Source organism: Salvelinus sp. IW2-2015, linkage group LG11 (genome assembly GCF_002910315.2).
Source record: "Salvelinus sp. IW2-2015 linkage group LG11, ASM291031v2, whole genome shotgun sequence".
Classification (NCBI taxonomy): domain Eukaryota; kingdom Metazoa; phylum Chordata; class Actinopteri; order Salmoniformes; family Salmonidae; genus Salvelinus; species Salvelinus sp. IW2-2015.
Genome location: NC_036851.1, coordinates 5,762,528 through 5,782,009, shown reverse-complemented (window position 1 = coordinate 5,782,009; position 19,482 = coordinate 5,762,528). Strand labels below are relative to the sequence as shown.

General features: G+C 43.1%; 1 protein-coding gene across 1 annotated transcript in view; it reads left to right on the top strand.

Moving 5' to 3' along the window:
- Window positions 1-19,482, top strand: part of LOC111969695 (mitogen-activated protein kinase 14A-like) — a 52,556-nt gene that overhangs the window by 9,782 nt on the left and 23,292 nt on the right. Inside the window, exons 2-6 of the mRNA XM_023995878.2 lie at window positions 8,443-8,572; window positions 12,332-12,390; window positions 17,838-17,949; window positions 18,042-18,071; window positions 18,528-18,575. Coding sequence (XP_023851646.1) covers window positions 8,443-8,572; window positions 12,332-12,390; window positions 17,838-17,949; window positions 18,042-18,071; window positions 18,528-18,575 — 379 coding nt within the window. The remainder of the gene's footprint in view (window positions 1-8,442; window positions 8,573-12,331; window positions 12,391-17,837; window positions 17,950-18,041; window positions 18,072-18,527; window positions 18,576-19,482) is intronic.

Genomic DNA, 19,482 nt, shown 5'->3' with positions numbered 1-19,482 from the left:
CAATTGGATAAATAACTCCAACCATGTGATGACGGGTGACGTAAAGCCATAACAAGTGTTTTTTCAATAATAGGTGACTAATCAATGAGCATCAAAAGCTGCACTGAAATCTAACAATACAGTTCCAACTATCATCTGATTATCCATTTATTTTAGCCAATCATCAGTCATCTAAGTCAGTGCAGTACAAGTTGAGTGCCCTTCCCTATATGCATTCTGAAAGTCAGTAACTTGTTCTTTAAAAAAATACCATTGTATTTGTTCAAACACAATTCTCCTCTATCAGTTTACTAAGAACAGTCAGCTTTTCTGATTGAGCGGCTGTTAGAGCCAGCAAAGGGTGCTTTACTATTTTTAGATAGTGGAATTACTTTCGCTTCCTTCCGCTCCTATGGACACACGGGACATGTGGACACATTTTTCCCATTTTTATATATATAATATATATATATAATATATATTATTTTTTTTTTGTCACAATTTTCCATTGACAATATGTCAACCAATCAGCTGAGCAGCCTGACTTGTTTGCCACTTTGCTCTTTTTTTCTTCATCCTTTGAACCATGCATTTTTTAATTCATCATCGATCCAGGGGGGTCTAACAGTTCTCAGTGAGTTTTTTAGCAGGTGCATTTTTGTCGAACATTTTGTCAAGAATAATTTTACAAATACTTAAAGTGCTGCATTGTTGGTCTGAATAATGGGAAGGGCCATCTCCACATGGCCAAGGGTGGACATAGTGCTTTTGGTGTTAGGGAATCTCCTCTGCTGCTCTGGCTGCCACTTCAGGAGCTCACACACCTCTCTTGCCATCAAATCAATATAACCTGTGTGAATTAATAATATGTTTAGTAGGTCTGTTTTGGCTATTGCTGTTTATTAATACTGGTATTTTAGTACCGTTTGTACTAAATACCTGTATTTATGTACGGACCGGTTTGGGTTTAACTTTACCTTGTATAACAGTATTTCATGTTTGATTTGTAAATATGTTAAAGCACTCGCCGCGTGTAATTCAGCTTTTATGCATTGACTCGTCTCGCTTTCCACACACAAGGAAAGCAGTTTTTTCTGCTCTACAGGAGTCACAACCACTTGCAATCTTCATGGTCAATTCTGAAGATGCAACAAGGTGTTGGTAATAACTGATGCTGCTTTCCATTTTGCTTCTTAATATAAATCCACAAGAGTTCTAATAATTACACTATTAGTTTTTGTATCTTACTGTCTGCAAAGAGCTAGTTTGTCTTTCTTAGTAAGTTGTGGCTAAAATAAATTGTTAGCGTTTAATGCTAATCGCTAGTTAGCTAGCTAAATGTACTTAGTCAGAGCAAACATACTTAGCAAAAAAAGAACGTCCTTTTTCAGGACCCAAAGATAATTCGTAAAATTCAAATAACTTCACAGATCTTCATTGTAAAGGGTTTAAACACTGTTTCCCATGCTTGTTCATTGAACCATAAACAAATGAATGAACATGCACCTGTGGAACGGTCGTTAAGACACAAACGGCTTACAGACGGTAAGCAATTAAGGTCACAGTTATGAAAACTAAGGACACTACAGAGGCCTTTCTACTGACTCTGAAAAACACCAAAGTAAAGATCCCAGGTCACTGCGCATCTGCGTGAACGTGCCTTAGGCATGCTGCAAGGAGGCATGAGGACTGCAGATGTGGCCAGGGCAATAAATTGCAATGTCCGTACTGTGAGACGCCTAAGACAGCGCTACAGGGAGACTGGACGGACAGCTGATTGTCCTCGCAGTGGCAGACCACATGTAACAACACCTGCACAGGATTGGTACAGCGGGACAGGTACAGGATGGCAACAACAACTGCAACAACAACTACACAACTACACCAGGAATGAACAATCCCTCCATTAGTGCTCAGACTGTCCGCACTAGGCTGAGAGAGGCTGGACTGAGGGCTTGTAGGCCTGTTGTAAGGCAGGTCCTCACCAGACATCACTGACAACAATGTCGCCTATGGGCACAAACCCACCATCGCTGGACCAGACAGGACTGGCAAAAAGTGCTCTTCACTGACGAGTCACGGTTTTGTCTCACCAGGGGTGATGGTCGGCTTCGCGTTTATCGTCGAAGAAATGAGCGTTACACCGAGGCCTGTACTCTGGAGCGGGATCGATTTGGAGGTGGAGMGTCCGTCATGGTCTGGGGTGGTGTGTCACAGCATCATCAGACTGAGCTTGTTGTCATTGCAGGCAATCTCAACGCTGTGCGTTACAGGGAAGACATCCTCCTCCCTCATGTGATACCTTTCCTGCAGGCTTATCCTGACATGACCCTCCAGCATGACAATGCCACCAGTCATACTGCTCGTTCTGTGCATGATTTCCTGCAAGACCGGAATGTCAGTGTTCTGCCATGGCCAGCGAAGAGCCCGGATCTCAATCCCATTGAGCACGTCTGGGACCTGTTGAATCGGAGGGTGAGGGCTAGGGCCATTCCCCCCAGAAATGTCCAGGAACTTGCAGGTGCCTTGGTGGAAGAGTGGGGTAACATCTCACAGCAAGAACTGGAAAATCTGGTGCAGTCCATGAGGAGGAGATGCACTGCAGTACTTAATGCAGCTGGTGGACACACCTGATACTAACTGTTTTTGATTTTGACCCCCCCTTTGTTCAGGGACACATTATAAAATTTCTGTTAGTCACACGTCTGTGGAACTTGTTCAGTTTATGCCTCAGTTGTTGAATCTTATGTTCATACCAATATTTACACATGTTAAGTTTGCTGAGTTTAGCTAGCAAATACAGCCTGACACCAGTTCTGATGTWGGCCTAGATCAGCATGTTGTTTGTGCAATGGTATATTCTAAATCGGGGAACAATAGGTGATCATTAATATTTTAGCTTCATCAAAGCTAGCTATATCAAGTAAAAAAATGAGAGAAATATTGTGATATGATATTTTGGTCATATTGCTGAGTCCTACTTTAGGCTACATGGTATATGTAATTTGTCGGGAAATGTCATAGCAGTCACTGCAGCAATAGGCTATGTCTCTGATGAATATCAGATTTGTGTGTGTGTGTGTGGGCGTGTGACTCAGATGGGGCTAGGCAGAGAAGGGCAGGGCATGTTCAACACCTACTGCTCTCCATGTTCTTTGTTCCGTATCAGGGTGTGGACATGGCATGTGCTGCTGAGGAATCACTGTAGCATGGATGTGTCACTGTGCGTGCGTATCATACACATCCTCCCCTTAGCTCCATACAGACAGACAGTAACATGGGTGAATCCTAAGTCATGCATTGCTGTCAATGGGAGACTAGTTATATGACTTAAAGGACAACTCCACCACTTATAACATTTGGGTTGTTATTATGAAGTATTTAGTGTCCTACASAGTTTGTGTAATTTTATGATTTCATGTCTATTGACTGTTTAGTGATTTGCAAAACTGCAAATTGCTTCTCTGTTGCGTCTCTGTTGCGTTTTCTGTTGCGTTTTCAAGTAAAACTGATATCACATTTGCATAAATATTCAGACCCTTTACTCAGTACTTTGTTGAAGCACCTTTGGCAGCAATTACTGCCTCAACTGTTTTTGGGTATGACACTAAAAGCTTGGCACACCTGTATTTGGGGAGTTTCTCACATTCTTCCCTGCAGATCCTCTCAAGCTCTGTCAGGTTGGATGGGGAGCGTTGCTGCACATCTATTTTCAGGTCTCTCCAGAGATGTTTGATCGGGTTCAAGTCCGGGCTCTGGCTGGGCACTCAAGGACATTGAGACTTGTCCCAAAGCCACGCTAGCGTTGTTTTGGCTATGTGCTTAGGGTTTTTTCCTTTTGGAAGGTGAACTTTCCGCCAGTCTGAGGTTCTGAGCGCGCTGAACAGGTTTCATCATGGACCTCCCTGTACTTTGCTCTGTTCATTCCCTCGATCCTGACTAGTCTCCAGCCCCTGCTGCTGAAAACATCCCCACAGTGTGATACTGCCACCACCATGCTTCACCGTGGGATGGTGCCAGGTTTCCTCCAGACATGATGCTTCGCATTCAGGCCAAAGAGTTCAATCTTGGTTTCATCAGACCAGAGAGTCTCTTGTTTCTCATGGTCTGAGAGTCTTTAGATGCCTTTTGGCAAACTGCAAGCAGTCTTTTACTGAGGATGGCTTCCGTCTGGCCACTCTACAATAAAGGCCTGATTGGTGGAGTTCTGCAGAGATGGTTGTCTTTCTGGAATGTTCCCCATCTCCACAGAGGAACACTGGAACGCTATCAGAGAGACCACCGGGTTCTTGGTCAGCTCCCTGACCCCATAATGTCAAAGTGAAATTATGTTTTTCAACATTTTTACAAGTTTCCCATAAGGATCTATACGCTCTGCCCATTCACAAAGGTGAACATTTTGAAAGGGTGACTACTTATAAGCAATGTAATTCCATACATATACAGTTGACATAATGTTTTTTTAAATACATTTTTGTGTTCCAACGGAGCATTCCTTCATGTCTGTAGAAGTTATGGAACGCAAGGCGATATCATGAGGAAAGCACGTGACCAGGAACTGGTAATCTGCCAGCCCACTGCCTCATTCCCCTCCCATCCGGCCCCACAACACAGCATAAGCTTCATTCCACGTTATACAGACTGTTGACATCTAGTGGAAGGCGTAGGAAGTGCAAACAGATCCATATCTTACAGGGAATTGAATCGGCGATGAGTTGAACATTGACCAGTCTCAGAATTCTCACTTCCTGTTTGGATTTTGTCTCCGGTTTTTGCCTGCCATAGAGTTCTGTTATACTCACGACATCATTTAAACAGTTTTAGAAAACTTCCGCGTGTTTTATATCCAATAGTAATAATAATATGCATATATAGCATCTGGACAGAGTAGGAGGCAGTTCACTATGGGCACGCAATTCATCCAAAAGTGAAATGCTGCCCCGTATCATAAAGAAGTTTTTAACATGATTTTTAAATGACTACCTCATCTATGTACCCACACACATACAGATAATTGTAAGGTCCCTCAGTAGAGCAGTGAATTTAAAACACAGACCAGGAGTTCTCCTATGGTTCACAAAAAGGGCACATATTGGTTCATGGGTAAAAAAAAAAGCAGACATTGACTATCCCTTTGAGCATTTTTTTATTTTCCTTTATTTAACCAGGTGGGCCAGTTGAGAACAGTTCTCATTTACAACTGCGACCTGGCCAAGATTAAAGAAAAACAGTGCGACAAAAACAACACAGAGTTACACATGGGATAAACAAACATACAGTCAATAATACGATAGAAAAATCTATATACAGTGTGTGCAAATGTAGTAAGATTCGGGAGGTAAGGCAATAAATTGGTCATAGTGGCAAAATAATTACAATTTAGCAATAAACACTGGAGTGATAGATGTGCAGAAGATGAATGTGCAAGTAGAGATACTAGGGTGCAAAGGAACAAAAAAAACAATATGAGACGATGCAGTTGGGTGGGCTATTTACAGATGGGCTATGTACAGCTGCAGCGATCGGTTAGCTGCTCAGATAGCTGATGTTTAAAGTTAGTGYGGGAAATATAAGTCTCCAGCTTCAGTGATTTTTGCAATTCGTTCCAGTCATTGGCAGCAGAGAACTGGAAGGAAAGGCGGCCAAAGGGGGTGTTGGCTTTGGGCATGACCAGTGAAATATAGCTGATGGAGCGCGTGCTACAGGTGGGTGTTGCTATGGTGACCAGTGAGCTGAGATAAGGCAGGGCTTTACCTAGCAAAGACTTATAGATGACCTGAAGCCAGTGGGTTTGGCGACAAATATATAGCGAGGGCCAGCCAACGAGAGCATACAGGTCGCAGTGGTGGGTGGTATATGGGGCTTTGTTGACAAAACAAATGGCACTGTGATAGACTGCATCCAGTTTGCTGAGTAGAGTGTTGGAGGCTATTTTGTAAATGACATCGCCGAAGTCGAGGATCGGTAGGATAGTCAGTTTTACGAGGGTATATTTGGCAGCGTGAGTGAAGGAGGCTTTGTTGCAAAATAGGAAGCCGATTCTAGATTTAATTTTGGATTGGAGATGCTTAATGTAAGTCTGGAAGGAGAGTTTACAGTCTAACCAGACACCTAGGTATTTGTAGTTGTCCACATATTCTAAGTCCAGAACCGTCCAGAGTAGTGATGCTAGTCGGGCGGGCGGGGGCGGGCAGCGATCGGTTGAAGAACATGCATTTAGTATTTTACTAGCATTTTAAGAGCAGTTGGAGACCACGGAAYGAGAAGTGACCGCATGGTGATGTCATTTATTCTACACTTTGGATGGTGTATCAATACACCCAGTCACCACAAAGATACAGGCACCCTTCCTAACTCAGTTGCCAGAGAGGAAGGACACCACTGAAGGATTTCACCATGAGGCCAATGGTGTCTTTAAAACAGTTACAGAGTTTAATGGCTGTGATAGGTGATAACCTGAGGATGGATCAACAACTTTGTAGTTACTCCACAATACTAACCTAAATGAGTGAAAAGAAGGAAGCATGTACAGAATAAGAATGTTCCAAAACATGCATCCTGTTTGCAATAAGGCACTAAAGTAGTACTGCAAAAAATGTGGAGTATAACAAAACAAAAAAATCTCCAAATACAAAGCAATTTGTTTGGGGCGAATTCAACACATCACTGAGTACCTCTCTATATATTTTTAAGAATGGTGGTGGCTGCATCATGTTATGGGTTTGTCATAGACAGCCATTTTCAAGTCTCTCAATAGATTTTCAACTAAATTTAAGTCCAGACTGTAACTAGGCCACTCAGGAACATTCAATGTCATCTTGGTAAGCAACTCCAGTATATATTTGGCGTAGTGTTGTAGGTTAAAGTCCTATTGAAAGGTGAATTTGTCTCCCAGTGTCTTTTGAAAAGGATTAGACAACCAGGTTTTCCTATAGGATGTTGCCTTTGCTTAGCTCCACTCCTTTTCTATTTKTCCTAAAAAAATCCTTAAATCAAATGTATTTATAAAACCCTTTTTACATCAGCTGATATCTCAAAGTGCTGTACAGAAACCCAGCATAAAACCCCAAAACAGCAAGCAATGCAGGTGTAGAAGCACGGTGGCTAGGAAAAACTKCCTAGAAATGCCAGAACCTAGGAAGAAACCTAGAGAGGAACCAGGCTATGAGGGGTGGCCAGTCCTCTTCTGGCTGTGCCGGGTGGAGATTATAACAGAACATGGCCAAGATGTTCAAATGTTCATAGATGACCAGCAGGGTCAAATAATAATAATCACAGTGGTTGTCGAGGGTGCAACAGGTCAGCACCTCCTTAACATGGGTTTGTCATAAAATGCAAACAATAATGCAAAATATCCTTATTTCAAAGCTGAGTGTCAGCAAAAACCATAGTCATTGCCAAAACTTCACTTCGTCTCCCTTGCATCAGTCACGTCTCTCTGTCCGTGTGTGTGAATGACATCATTAGGGCTGAGACAGCGTGCACTTAAAAAAAAAAGAGATTGCTTCTTCTATGCAAATGTTGTTGATCAGTACAATAAAATAAGTCTCAAATGGAAAGGAAACAGATTTGTTTTTCGTCTGTAGCCCCATGAAATCAGCCTAAACAAGCTCCATACACATCTATCCATGCACACAKTCCTATTGAATAGGCATTCACGTCACCAATAGAGACTTACCATTTTAAGTAAATTATAACCGTTATGTTTTTKTGTAGATTGGTTAYAACAAAGTCAAATTGGTTGTATAATTGATTCATTCATGCACATAAGGGTGTKTCAGAAAAAATTGACKTCAAACATTTCAAATGTAGTGATATATTGATCTCAAAGGATCTGTCTGGATCAAGTGCCATTTTGACTGTGACTTTGGCTAATACGCCCTCTTTTTTTTGTTGTTGCTGTGGTAACGTTTAGGTGTCGCGATGGTACCGAGTATCGCGATACTAAGCCTGGTATCGGTAGCGAAGTCGAATGATGCGCRGCGTCATTCGTGGGYGACGACGTGTACTGTCGCCTTGCTTTACATTTGCCCTAACTGTGTTGTGTTACATGCGGCAGGATGGGAGGGCTACTGCATTGATACGGAGTACTGCAAAATGCCCAAGGCTACAACAATCATGATGTTTAATAAAACACCTTTGTGTACAGCGCCTCTCCAGGTCCCAAGGACCACTTCACACAATATTACATTTTAATAATTGTTTATTTAAACTTCTGGTTGAAAGTAGCATACAATCGAAATAAGAGGAATGTCGTTTTGAATTATTGCTGTAACGTCTTTACTGTGATAACAGGAATGTCATGTTATATCAGTAATATTATACAAGTGATATGAATGTTACAATTACCAAGGTGTAAGGTATCTCTTGGTGTGTGTGTGTGTGTGTGTGTGTGTGTGTGTGTGTGTGTGTGTGTGTGTGTGTGTGTGTGTGTGTGTGTGTGTGCTCTTTGACACTGCGCAGCTCGTCGTACGACGTGAAGTCGGGGCTGAAGATCGCGGTGAAGAAGCTGTCGAGGCCGTTCCAGTCCATCATGCACGCTAAGAGGACCTACAGAGAACTACGACTCCTCAAACACATGAAACACGAGAACGTGAGTTAACCCCGTCCACACACACACACACACATCTCTCCCGGAGCATGTGAGTTAACCTTTCCTTGACCTTTTACGGATCTACCAGTCCAACTTTGCAAAAGTTACCGGTATTTTTCACAAGTCCCAGTTTGAGCCTAGAGGATTCCCTCCCTGCTTATTCAAGTTCCAATAATCCTCCAACCGGGATTTCTGAAAAATCTGCTGTGTGTGTACGCGCTCATGCATGTGTCTGTCGCCGCCATCTGCCTCCACTCTGGGGAAAGCTGACCTGACCTCAGAGTGAGAGTTACTGACTGCGGGTACTGTATCTGTGCGTTATGAAAGGCTATTGATTGCTATCTCTTAATCTAAAGAGCAGATGGAGGAGCCGTGTCTGTTTTTGTGTGTGCACATGAGTGTGTGTGTGTGTGTGAAGGGAGTAGAGTGGACGAAGTATGTGTTTTATATGATCCTCCAGCTCCTGTTGTAACCGTACACTGGGAGCTTCTCTCTGAGTGATCAACAGGTCAGTGTCACATAGAACAGGTCAGTGTCACATCCATAGAACGACATTCACTTGAGCCGACAAAGGCCCCTGGCCTTTATTAGGACGAGAAATGTCAAAGTGGCATTGACTAAATACAGTAGAATAGATTACAGTAGATACTTCTGTACTCATCTCATATATATGTACAAATTATTAAAGTGACTCGTGTTCCATTATTTAAAGTTGCCAGTGATTCCATGTCTGTGTATATACGGCAACCAGGGTTGTGTAGCTGGGTTGCAGGGTTGTGCAGGGTTGTGTAGCTGGTTGGTACCCGGCTAGTGATGGCTATTTAACATTATGGCCTTGAGATAGAAGCTGTTTTTCAGTCTCTCGGTCCCAGCTTTGATGCACCTGTACTGACCTCGCCTTCTGGATGATAGCGGGGTGAACAGGTGGTGGCTCGGGTGGTTGATGACCTTGATGATCTTTTCGGCCTTCCTGTGACATCGGGTGCTGGGTAACCTGAAGGGCAGGCAGTGTGTCCCGGGTGATGCGTTGGYCAGACCGCACCACCCTCATGAGAGCCCTGCMGTTGCGGCCGGTGCTGTTGCCGTACTGGCGGTGATACTGCCCGACAGGATGCTCTCAATTGTGCATCTGTAAAAGTTTGAGGGTCATAGGGGCCAAGCTGAATTTCTGCAGCCTCCTGAGCTTGAAGAGGTACTGATGCGCCTTCTTCGCCACATTYTCTMTGTGGGTGGACCATTTCAGATTGTCAGTGATGTGTACGCCAAGGAACTTGAAGCTTTCCACCTTCTCTACTGTGGTCCCGTCGATGTGGACAGGAGCGTTCTCCCTCTGCTGTTTCCTGAAGTCCATGTTCAGCTCCTTAGTTTTGTWGACGTTGAGAGGTTATTTTCCTGGCCGCACTCTGCCAGGGCCCTCACTTCCTCCCTGTAGGCTGTCTCGTCATTGTTGGTAATCAGGCRTACTACTGTTGTGTCGTCTGCAAACGTGATGATTGAGTTGGAGGCYTGTGTGGCCACGCAGTCATGGGTGAACAGGGAGTACAGGAGGGGGATGAGCACGCACCCTTGTGGGGCCCCTGTGTTAAGGATCAGCAAAGTGAAGGGGTTGTTTCCTACCTTCACCACRTGGGSGAGGCCCGTCAGGAAGTCCAGGACCTAGTTGCACAGGGCGGAGTTCAGACCCAGGGCCCTGAGCTTAATGATGAGCTTGGAGAGTACAGTACTATGGTGTTGAATGCTGAGCTATAGTCAATAAACAGCATTCTGACGTAGGTATTCCTCTTGTCCAGATGGTATAGGGCAGTGTGCAGTGCGAAAAAAGCAGAAAGCAAATWGAAGTGGGTGTCGGGTAAGATCTTTAACTAGCCTCTCAAAGCACTTCATGATGACAGAAGTGAGTGCTACGGGGCGATCGTCATTTAGTTCAGTTGGCCACCCACCAGWGTACCTTGACTTAAGTGGAAATGTTAGACTATTCTAGTCGTTCTAKTTCTATGGTCACATCCCCTCTCTAACGTTGAGTCACTATAGGAGAGCTAAGTTGTAGGAAGTGAAGAAGCCCCTCACCGCTTATTCAAACATCAGTCCTGCTCACTGATTTCACTCTCACGGTGGTATGGTGCTGAAAACCCAACACTTCACCCTTACAACCACTGGTTACATCCGATATTATGCTTGTGGGGCGAAGGGAAGTTAACTCTGCATAAACCAGTGGTGTAAACAACACTGCAGCAAATTTCTTCCTTCAGGGGTGTGGGGTTTCACTGAATGATTCAGTGGTGGCGAGGCTGAGCACACTAGGTCAACTGCTGTGTGTCGTGGTCAAGTTGAAGTTGATAGGAGGTTTGACCCAGAGTCTAACTTAAGAGGTACCATGCTGCTGCACRGAAAGCAAATACCACCAAGCTGTGGTTGTGTGTGGCAAATGGCAATAAATTCATCTTAATCTGACAATGCCGACGGTGGTGATTGTGGACAAGGTCTWTTCAAAATCGAAATGTTATCTCTCTGTGACTTTAGGTAACTCAACTGCAGGCAACAGCAGGATKCACCTGCCACAGAGAGTGTGTGGGTTTGAGTTGTTAAAACTTCTCTTTTGAGTTCAGGTAACAGTTAGCGCTTAGCAGGTAAGGGAACAGTAGAGGAGATACATGTGTCAGTTTGATCACAGCTCTTGAGTCTTGACCCACTTCCCTGTTCTTCTCTGAGTGAATTTCCCCGCTGTTGCCTGGTTACACTGCAGGCTGTGGTTTTTGGAAAGCCTGAGTCAGCCAATCACTTTTTGTTTTGGCTAGAGTCCACCAATCGCAGAGGGCTCTGCCCTGCGTGGARGGTGTCGAGTCGTGTTGTTACGACACCCACCCACATCAGTCAGTTRCTCTAGAGGGGGGCACACTGGGTCTGGCACCGGTGTCCGCTTCCTCCCTCTGTCCGCTCTCCTCAACTCCTCTCTAGCCACCCACACAGTGCCTGCATGCTAGCTCTTCTTTCTCTATGCCTCTTTCCCTCTCGTTCACCTCCCTCTCGTCACGCCGCGCCTCGTTCTCTCTCCCTCTCCTTTCCCCTCTCATTCCCTGTTCTCTCTCCCTCTGGCTCTCTCTTTCTGTCTATTGTATTCTGCATGATTTCCTGTAAAGTTCAGTCATCACTTTCTCCTGTGTTAACAGCAACAAACAAGACACACACACCACAACACACACACACACACACACACACACACACACACCACACACACACACACACACACACACAACTATGAGTGCATTAGCCTGTGTCACAGAGCCCTGACTGTCACTGTGTACTGTCTGTCCTGTGTTGAGAGCAGAACAGTGGTTCAGGCTCTGTTCCAAAGCTTTAGAACGACCTGCCATGACTGCATTCAAAAATCCATCAACTTTGTTTGATGAAACGTGATGTTGTTGGTTGTCAAAGCGACCTTTTATCTGATGGCTGTTAAACACAGTGAAAGACCATGTCAAGGACAACGGGCGGCAGCACAGTCTCACACTACGAAGGCTCTACTTTTCTTTGCACAAAGACAAATGCATAAACCATTCTCCTCTGTGTGTGCGCTTTGCACATTTGCCTCAATCACCCCGAGGGATTTTAGCAGTTGGAAGAAGACCACATGTTGTGGCGTCTGTTAGTGTTTTGTCTGTAGCGTGAGCTTTTTCTGTAGCATGAGTTATGTTTGCAATGTGAGTTGTGTCTGTTGTATTTAGAATGTTGTCTAACCTTTGACCTCCTCTTTCCTGTCAGGTGATTGGCCTGTTGGATGTGTTTACGCCCGCTACCAGCCTAGAGGAGTTCAACGATGTGTGAGTAACATCTTTCTTGTTCTCTCTCTTGCTCGCCATTTCTAAACCCCCCTCGCTCTGGCATTTCAAATAGCTGTTGTGTAGGAGTTCAAGTTGCCTGGCAGAACACATACACATGTATATGTTATAGGGATGGGGGGGGGGGGGGGACGATACGGTAGGCTTGGGCGGTTCCAGATTGTTGTACTGTCCATCTCTCATACCGGGATTTGTGGTATTACCAGCATAGCACACAAGTGGGCACTAAAAACACAATAAAAGCCCATTGGGCCTCCGTTACCAGAATGCTAACAAAATTGGCACAAACTAATAACGAAATCACATAGACGCTGTTAGCTAAATGCTAACGAGCGAAAAACGAACAAACTAATTGCGAAGACAGACAAATCCAGCTCCATAAAGTCATACAAGCATAGCTACAAGCGAAAGTGAACGAGATAAATTGTGCAAGTGAACAAAGTTGTGACGCGTGCTTTTTCTGAAGGAAGTGCAGCATGTGTACATGGAGAAGAACTGAGGAGGGGGGGAAAAACGCTAGTAGGAAACGCAGGGGGGAAAATGACTCATCCAGAGCTCTTTGTCTTCTGGCAGGAAGCCGTTATCAGATATCTGATGGCAAACATTTAGTTGTGAATTGCGTACAAGTYTAACTTTATCACCTCATGTGCGCCACACAGAGAGACTCTCCAATAGATATAGAACGCTATGGACTCAGCAGCTCGCTTTCTCCCYTTGTGCTAWTTTACAAACAKASACAGTGACTGGCTCAACTGTTTTGGGGATCTACKGTAAGCTTAATKATTTAAAYTAATGTGACCGGTGAAATGAAGAACGCAGTCTGCTTTATCTCCTTAAGGTATTGCACAAGTTGACTGCAAGGTAATAACTTAAGTAGCTACAAATATTCAAATGTATTGAAAAACTTTGGACTGTATTGAAAAACRATCCCGTGGCTTTTTCCAAATACCCCCGGTATACGGTTTATACAGTATACCACCCAAGCTAACAGTAGAGTATTGCGATGTTATTTTTGACGATTTTATGTCGATACTGTGGGCTCCATAATAACAAACTTAACGCAATGGTACATCTAAGCGCTGGTGGCAGTGCCATAGGTTCGGGGGTGTGTCAAATATTTTWGCTATTTTCACAACCGGAATTATGGGCACAGATGCTGGCGGTGGCGTGAAAGAGCTGCYTTTTGATGAATAAACAAGTTGTGGATGTGTCGAGGCTTAAAACTGGCCAATCAGAACGTGCTCCATGGCTAAATATGTGGTTGCTTCAAGTTGTGTATTTACAGTATTTTAAGAATTGCGTTGTCATCAACTCCAATTAGAATGTTAGTCCATTGTAGCCTAATTTTGTTAAATAACCTACAGAAACAAAATAACAACATGTATGTAAGCCTATCCCATCTTTGCTAAATCCACATTGTAAGAAGTCTAATTGCGTGACTTCAATAAGGAAATATATTGTTAAACATYGCATTCGCTGTGATCTAGAGGCTAGGCCTACTGTACAGTGCATTCGGAAAGTATTCAGACCCCTTGACTTTTTCCACATTTTGTTACAGCCTTATTCTGAAATGGATTAAATAAACAATCGTCAGCAATCTACACACAATACCCCATAATGACAAAGCAAAAACAGTTTTTGGGAAATGTTGCAAGTTATTTAAAATAAAAAGCTGAAATAGCACATTTACATAAGTATTTAGACCCTTTACTCAGTARTTTGTTGGAGCACCTTTGGCAGCAATTACAGCTTAGTCTTCTTGGGTATGACTSTACAAGCTTGGCACACCTGTATTTGGGGAGTTTCTCCCATTCATCTCTGCAGATTTTCTCAAGCTCTGTCAGGTTGGATGTGGAGTGTCACTGTACAGCTATTTTCAGGTCTCTCCAGAGATGTTTGATTGGATTCAATTCCGMGCACTGGCTGGGCCACTCAAGGACATTGAGACTTGTCCCGAAGCCACGCTTGCGTTTTCTTGGCTGTGTGCTTAGGGTTGTTGTCCTGTTGGAAGGTAAACCTTCGCCCCGGTCTGAGGTCCTGAGCGCTATGGAGCAGGTTTTTGTCAAGGATATCTTTGCACTTTGCTCCATTCATCTTTCCCTCCATCCTGACTAGTCTCTCAGCCCCTGCCGCTGAAAAACATCCCCACAGCATGATGCTTCACCGTAGGGATGGTGCCAGGTTTCTTCCAGGCGTGACGCTTGGCATTCAGGCCAAGTTTCATCAGACCAGACAATCTTGTTTCTCATGGTCAGAGTCTTTAGGTGCCTTTTGGGAAAAGTCCAAGCTGGCTGTCATGTGCCTTTTACTGAGGAGTGGCTTCCGTCTGGCAACTCTACCATAAAGGCCTGATTTGTGGAGTGCTGCAGATATAGTTGTCCTTCTGGAATGTTCTCCCATCTCCACAGAGGAACACTGGAGCTCTATCAGAGAGACCATCGGGTTCTTGGTCAGCTCCCTGACACCAAGGCCCTTCTACCCCGATTGCTCAGCCCTAGGAAGAGTCATGGTGTTTAAGAATGATGGAGGCAACGGTGTTCTTGGGAACCGTTCGATGCTGTTTTGGTGTCCTTCCCCAGATTTATGCCTCGACACAATCATGTCCGTAGAGCTCCGAGAAAATTCCTTCGACCTCATGGCTTGGTTTTTGCTCTGACATGCACTGTCAACTGTGGGACCTTATATAGAGAGGTGTGTGCCTTTCCAAATCATGTCCAATCATTTGAATTTACCACAGGTGCACTCCAATCAAGTTGTTGAAACATCTCAAGGAGGATCAACTGGAACAGGATCTACCTTAGCTCAAGTTTCCTAGCCAAGGGTCTGAATACTAATGTAAATAAGGTATCTGTTTTTAATTTTGACTACATTTGCGGAAAAGTCTAAAGAACCCGTTTTCGCTTTGTCATTATGGGCTGTTGTGTGTAGATTGAGGAGGAAAAATATCAACGTAATCCATGTTAGAATAAGGCTGCAACGTAACAACATGTGGAATAAGTAAAAGGGTCTGAATACTTTCCGAATTCACTTGAAATTGCGTTATGTCTTTAATGTCTGAGCCATGGATATGCCAAACGTTGTGAATACGCCAGATTAAATGCACTATTGATGAGGCTTAAAATGAGAGTTAATCATTCGAATCAAATTCGAATCAAAATAAAACTTGTTTTAAATTGTCTATGTTTAAATGCAGTTACAGGCACCATAATTGCTCCCCGTGGGCGTATACTATTAAGACTATTGAGGCTTTTACGCACATCAAAAATAAATAAATAATGGGAGCTGGCTAAAATAATGATAAAAAGGGGACTCACTTTTTTGCTGCTCCCAAACTTGATCTTTCACTAAAGCTTTGGTGATTTAATAGTTATTTCAAAGCACTCTCACAAGCCAAACCCTTTATTGAAAGTCTGCTATTTGGCATGACAAAAAAAAAACAGCCTTCATTGAGGGGAGGCTATGATTTCTTGTTTTTCGTTTAATTTTATAAAATAAAAACAATCTGTTTTTAAAATGACAACAATATTTCTAAATAGGATGGAGTCAGAAGCATGATATCTTAAATAACATCTCTTGTTCCATGACACTGTGTGCACACATAGTCCTAAATGTCTTTACGTACAACATTTGCACGTCTATACAATTGACAGGAGAGTAGTAATTTGTGTCGTTCCGAGGCACATTCTCAAAYAACAATTGGCTATCGATATGGCATTATAGGAGGACTGAATAGTTTGGAGGAGCGCATCTTTGGTAATCGAACGAGGGGCGCTCTGAAAATGGGGATGGATTGCCTYCTTGAACAAGCYAAATAAAGTATGCAGGTATGTGAATCATGAAACGTCAAATATTTCAGGCACCATTCAGTAGCCAATTATTTTAAAATCTGTTTACTCATAGGCTACTTGGCTAATGTATGCCAGATAAAATGACGCACATATGCAAAGCTGCTAAACCTGCCTTGATTAGGGGGGGTAGATATGCTTGGTTTTAATAAAATTAAACAAAAATGGGGCCAATCGTTTTTAAATACGAGATTCCATGCACTGATGGCACGCTGGATAGGTTGCACTTCCGCTCTTAAAATCCATGCCATTACCGATACGTTACCTGCTTTTGATGGGTCTTAAACTTCCATTTAGCACAGTATGAAATTGCACTTTTCACTTTTTTTAATAAGGACACACATCAAATCTTGCCACCCTCCCACCCCAGTGCAAGTGAGCTGATATTGGACAGGTAAAATTGCAGAAACCTAGTGTAAGGGTAAAATGCCAGTTGCGCCAGTTACATCGCAAAATCGCAAACTAAGGTGCATTCAACACTTGCACCTATTTATAGACCCTTGATCTAAGTGTCGATTTGTAAAACATTGTATTTTCGACTTTTTGTTAGCTACGCTAGTCCTGCATGTCCTCGCCAAAACTCTGTTATTTTTCATCCTATAGTTTCTATAGGATGTTCCAATATGTTTGGACATCAAATCACAATAAAATGCAGTATCGAATCGCATACATATAGAATCGCAAATATCTATGCATAAGAATCGTGATAATATCGTATTGTGAGGTCCCTGGCAAATCCAGCCGTATTATATTTAAACAAACCTATTTCTGCAGGTCTTTATTTCATGTGTTTGGTCGTGTGATTTGTCTCACTGAGACCATGCGGTTTACCACTCGACACATTATTCCTTATTTCCATGGTAACAAGCATTCCACTGTTCTCTGTGGCTTCCAGTATGAATTGTGTAAATACAGAGGTACTAACCTTCATTCTCATTGGGCTAGATAGGATCTCTCTCTCACTTACTCACTCACTCTCACACTCACTCCATTGAAAAGTTTGGGGTCACTTAAAAATGCCCTTGTTTATAAAAGAAAGCATTTTTTCCCATTAAAATAACACAATTGATCAAAAAATACAGTGAGATGAAATTAATGTTGTAATAGACTATTTTACTGGAAACGTCAGATTTGAATGGAATATCTACAGAGGCCCATTATCAGCAACCGCCACTCCTGTGTTCCAATGCCATGTTGTTAGCTATTCCAAGTTTATCATTTTAAAAGCAGCTGAAAACTGTTATTCTGATTTAAAGAGCAATAAAACTTGCCTTCTTTAGACTAGTTGAGTATCAGCATTTGTGGGTTCGATTACAGGCTCAAAATGGCCAGAAACAAAGAATTTCCTCGTGAATGTGAGATAATATAACTATCCCTGTTCACCCTACATGAGCTGTAAAGCACTTACGGTGTTACTGCTTGTAATTGTAACTGTAGAGAGACATCTCTCTTTTCACCAATTGTGTTTCCCCTAGGATTTTTTTCAGCAGCGGTGTGGGGTTGTGGGTGGCCAATGGTTTTTAAAGCACATTTCCTGCAATTCTACAAATTTTGCCATTACTTTCTTGGGGTTGTGATTGTCAGGTACCTGGTGACCCACCTGATGGGGGCGGACCTCAACAATATCGTCAAGTGTCAGAAACTGACGGACGACCACGTTCAGTTCCTCATATACCAGATCCTCCGGGGTCTCAAGGTAGGCGTGTGTCTGTGTTTGGGCCTGTGTGTGTGTGTGTGTGTTTTCATAGGTATGCAGTTGTAAATAGTTGTCTGTTTTTGTTTTTGCAGTATATCCATTCAGCAGACATCATCCACAGAGTAAGTTACATCAAACTTACAGTACCAGTCAAAAGTTTGGACACACCTACTCATTCAAGTTTTTCAAAATGTTATTTACTATTTTCTACATTGTAGAATAAGAGTGTGCAAAGATGTCATCAAGGCAAGGGGTGGCTACTTTGAAGAATCTCAAATCTCAAATACATTTTGATTTGTTTAACACTTTGTTGGTTACTCCATGATTCCATATGTGTTATTTCATAGTTTCGATGTCTTCACTATTATTCTACGTTGTAGAAAATAATAAAAAAGAGAAAAAAAACAAAGAAAAACCCTTGAATGAGTAGGTGTGTCCAAACTTTTGATTGGTACTGTACGTCGATCTTTACGTCAAGATGCTTGCAGTTGGCGGAGGGTGAAAACAGGAATACCTGACAGTGTTAGTGGATACTCAATACCTGCCTTTATTCTCCCCTCTCTCCTTCCCCTCCACAGGATCTGAAGCCCAGTAACTTGGCAGTGAATGAGGACTGTGAGCTCAAGGTGAGGAAAGTTTTTCGACCCATTATACCAGTCTGCCTAACTAAAAGGGATYGTTCAACTACCCTGAACTGCTTCTCCTCTCCAGCTAGGAAGAGATTTTATTTTATACAGTATTTTCAACACGACAGTCACCAACATGAAACATACAGTATAACTCAATCAATTACAGTTGTTAGATATTTCGTTCAGACTGGTGAAAATGCACGCCTGAAGTGGTGGGCTGCTCATGAAGTTGCTACTTGCAAAATGCTACAGTCCGCCCACTGTATTTAGTTATTTTCTGCCTATGCATTGTTCTATCGAAGGCCAAACCCACCATTTGTGTGCGTGGCCAAAGGGCTTTATTATCACGTCATCTAAGCATAGCACCGCTTGGAGTTTGCTAAACGGCATTGGCACTTGGATTGGAACCAGTGCTATGGTCATATGACATAAAAATATACGTATTTGGCCACGTACACCGGTGGTGGGTTTGAAAGAACAATGCATAGGCAGAAAATACTCATCCGTACTGTAATATATGGTGGTGGATCTTTTCTGTTATGGGGCTATTTTGCGTCCACTGGTCCTGGGGCCCTTGTTAAGGACAATGGCATCATGAACTTTACCAAGTACCAGTGTACATTTTAGCCAAAAACCTGGTTACCTTTGCCAGGAGAATTAAACTTGGGCGCAATGACTCAACACACCTCCAGGCTGTGTAAGAGCTTTTTGAACAAGAAAGAGAGTGATGGAGTGCTGCATCAGATGACCTGGCCTCCACAATCCCCCAACCTCAACCCAGTTGAGATGGTTTGGGATGAGTCGGACTGCAGAGTGAAGGAAAAGCAGCCAACAAGTGCTCAGTATATGTGGGAACTCCTTCAAGACTGTTGTAAAAGCATTCAAGGTGAAGCTGGTTGAGAGA